Source organism: Ammodytes marinus (genome assembly GCF_949987685.1).
Source record: "Ammodytes marinus genome assembly, chromosome: 10".
Classification (NCBI taxonomy): Eukaryota; Metazoa; Chordata; class Actinopteri; order Uranoscopiformes; family Ammodytidae; genus Ammodytes; species Ammodytes marinus.
The window spans coordinates 31716422-31718921 of NC_137214.1; the positions used below are offsets into that span (position 1 = coordinate 31716422).

The following is a 2500-nucleotide window of genomic DNA, read 5'->3' on the forward strand; positions in this document are numbered from 1 at the left end:
TCAAGATGGCGGCACTAGGCCTTGGTCCAAAATATGCAGAAATATGGACATATATGAGACCCTTTCTAAGGGTAAAAATAATAATTCAAAACTTTTTTTCAGCTATTATGCACTTTATTAAATGTACTTATGGATATTATAATTACTTTCTACAAAATCTGCTAGGAAATAAAACCCAAAATTCTACACACTGCAGGTTTAATAGCCTATTGTTTAATCCCCTAAATAACAGCTGAGTTTACCCTTTTTTGCCAGGTAGATCCAGAGGCATACTACTATACTTAGGCTACTAGAAGTGCCTAGCAATTCCTAAAAGCTCATATAATATTTTAAAATCATCTAACATGACTGATTCCCCACTTTGCATAATCGATACATACAGTGATTCTGTTGACATTGGTGCACGCGATACAAAGTGTCCAGCACGTGCTCATGTGTCAGTGTCACAGCTGTTGATGGTACACAGATCTCACGCGCACTACACTGTCTGTCACTCTAAAACCTTAAATCTAACCTTACTCTTTCTGTGTTATTTTGACGCTTTTCGTTTCGCAGCCACCACCCTGACAGCGGGACATCCTTCTCTCCCTGGCCGCCTTCCCTCGCTCCTAAAGCGGATACAAGTCTGAAATAAAGTCCGAGGCAGTGTGGCGGTGTGCCGGGTGTAGAGGTCCGGCGCATGCGCACTAGTGGGCCCCACATTCACTCATTCAAAATCCCATGAGATCTCCATAGATACAGCATAGCGTAAACACGTCAATTTAACGACATGTTGACAGGCAGAGAGAGAGAGAGAGAGAGAGAGAGAGAGAGAGAGAGAGAGAGAGAGAGAGAGAGTATAGCGTCTCACCTTCCACTAGCTCTTCCAAACTTTCGTCATCGCTGTCCATGCTGTCGCCGCACGAGCCCGCCGGAGGAGCCCACGCGCGCACCACCTCTTTGCCTTCACTGATAGTATACAGTCGGATATCGGGCTATAGCATGGAGGAGGAGGAGGAGGAGAGGGGGGGGGGGGGGGGCTTAGAGTGTGACGTCACTGAAGTTAGTTAACGATTGATTCGCCAATAGAGAGGAAAGTTCAGAGTGGAGAATGCTTGTTGCCAAAATCATTTTTTTTTAGAAAAATTCTGAAAAAGAAATCTAGTGTGTGTGGTGTGTGGTTACAACATGTGAGACAACCGGAAAATCAGCCTCTGCTTTAAAGACCTACTTCACAGTAAAAGACATCACAGTAATATTTACAAAGTAAGTTTTTTTTAACCCTATATTTCTCTTTCTGTGATGACACGAGAAAGAGAAATATAGGGTTAAAAAAAACACTCTTTCTGCCTTTTCTCAGGCTAGGATGAACCGATTTCAATTTTTTTCGCACATTTATACTACATAGGATCTCAGAATTCAATACACCTTCATATTCAAACCGGTGAAGTAGGCCTTTAATCAGCAAAGATCAGCCCATCCTCACATGTTCTCCTCTGACCTGCTAACCCCTTCTAGGTTCAAGGTCAGGGCAGTGACAGCTGATTTTAGGAAAGCTCCATCCCCCATCTCCCCTGTTTTAATGCATGATCAGCCTGTTGAAGTGGTGCAGCAATACAAATACCTTGGGACTGTGATTGATGAAAAATTAAGCTTTGAGCCCCATGTCGATGCTGTGTGCAAGAAAGCACATCAGCGTATGTACTTCTATCGGAAGCTCCGCAGTTTTAATGTTGACACCACTTTTATGAAAATGTTTTATTCTTGTTTCATTGAATCTATTCTTACTTTTTGTTTTGTCTGCTGGCACGGGTCACTTTCTGTAAAGCAGAAAAATAAAATAAATAAAAATAATGACAGGTCACTGAGGAAGGCCCGCTCAATCATGGCTGACTCGACCCATCCCCTGTACCCTGAGTTTACCCTGCTGCCATCAGGGCGCAGATACAGGCTTCCACCTTGCCGAACTAACCGGTGGAAGAAATCATTTATGCTGCTGCCATCAGTCTGGTCAATGACCACGTGTAAATATGTGATCTGTTTGTGTTATTTGTTGTCTTATGTTATATGTTTGCCATCTTTTTATACTGCTGGCTGTACAACACACTGATCTTTCTCTACTGCTGGCTGTACAACACACTGATCTTTCTCTACTGCTGGCTGTACAACAAATTGCCCCTCGGGGATAATAAAGATACCTTGAACCTTGAACCTTGGAACGCAGGGGTAGATAAATGTTAAGGCCCTTCTCTATGCAGAATTAAGGTGTGGTTACAAAGAGTGTTAGAGAAACTAGTTAGACCATGTGTTAATGATAGTTTACAGAGAGAGAGAGAGAGAGAGAGAGAGGAAGAGAGAGCGAGAGGAAGAGAGAGAGAGAGAGGGAGAGAGGAAGAGAGAGAGAGAGGAAGACAGAGAGAGAGAGAAAGAGAGACAGACAGAGAGAGGAGAGAGAGAAAGACAGAGAGAGAGAGAGACAAAGAGAGAGAGAGAGAGAGAGAGAGGAAGAGAGAGAGTGAGA

The 2500-nt window shown here is 43.3% G+C and overlaps 1 protein-coding gene across 2 annotated transcripts in view; it reads right to left on the bottom strand.

Annotated features, from left to right (window-relative positions):
• Window positions 1–982, bottom strand: part of setd7 (SET domain containing 7, histone lysine methyltransferase) — a 15724-nt gene extending 14742 nt beyond the window's left edge. For both annotated transcript variants that reach the window (XM_080035146.1, XM_080035147.1), the window contains exon 1: window positions 851–982. In XM_080035146.1, coding sequence (XP_079891272.1) covers window positions 851–890 — 40 coding nt within the window. In that variant the 5' untranslated portion in view covers window positions 891–982. The remainder of the gene's footprint in view (window positions 1–850) is intronic.
• Window positions 983–2500: the final 1518 nt, after the last annotated feature.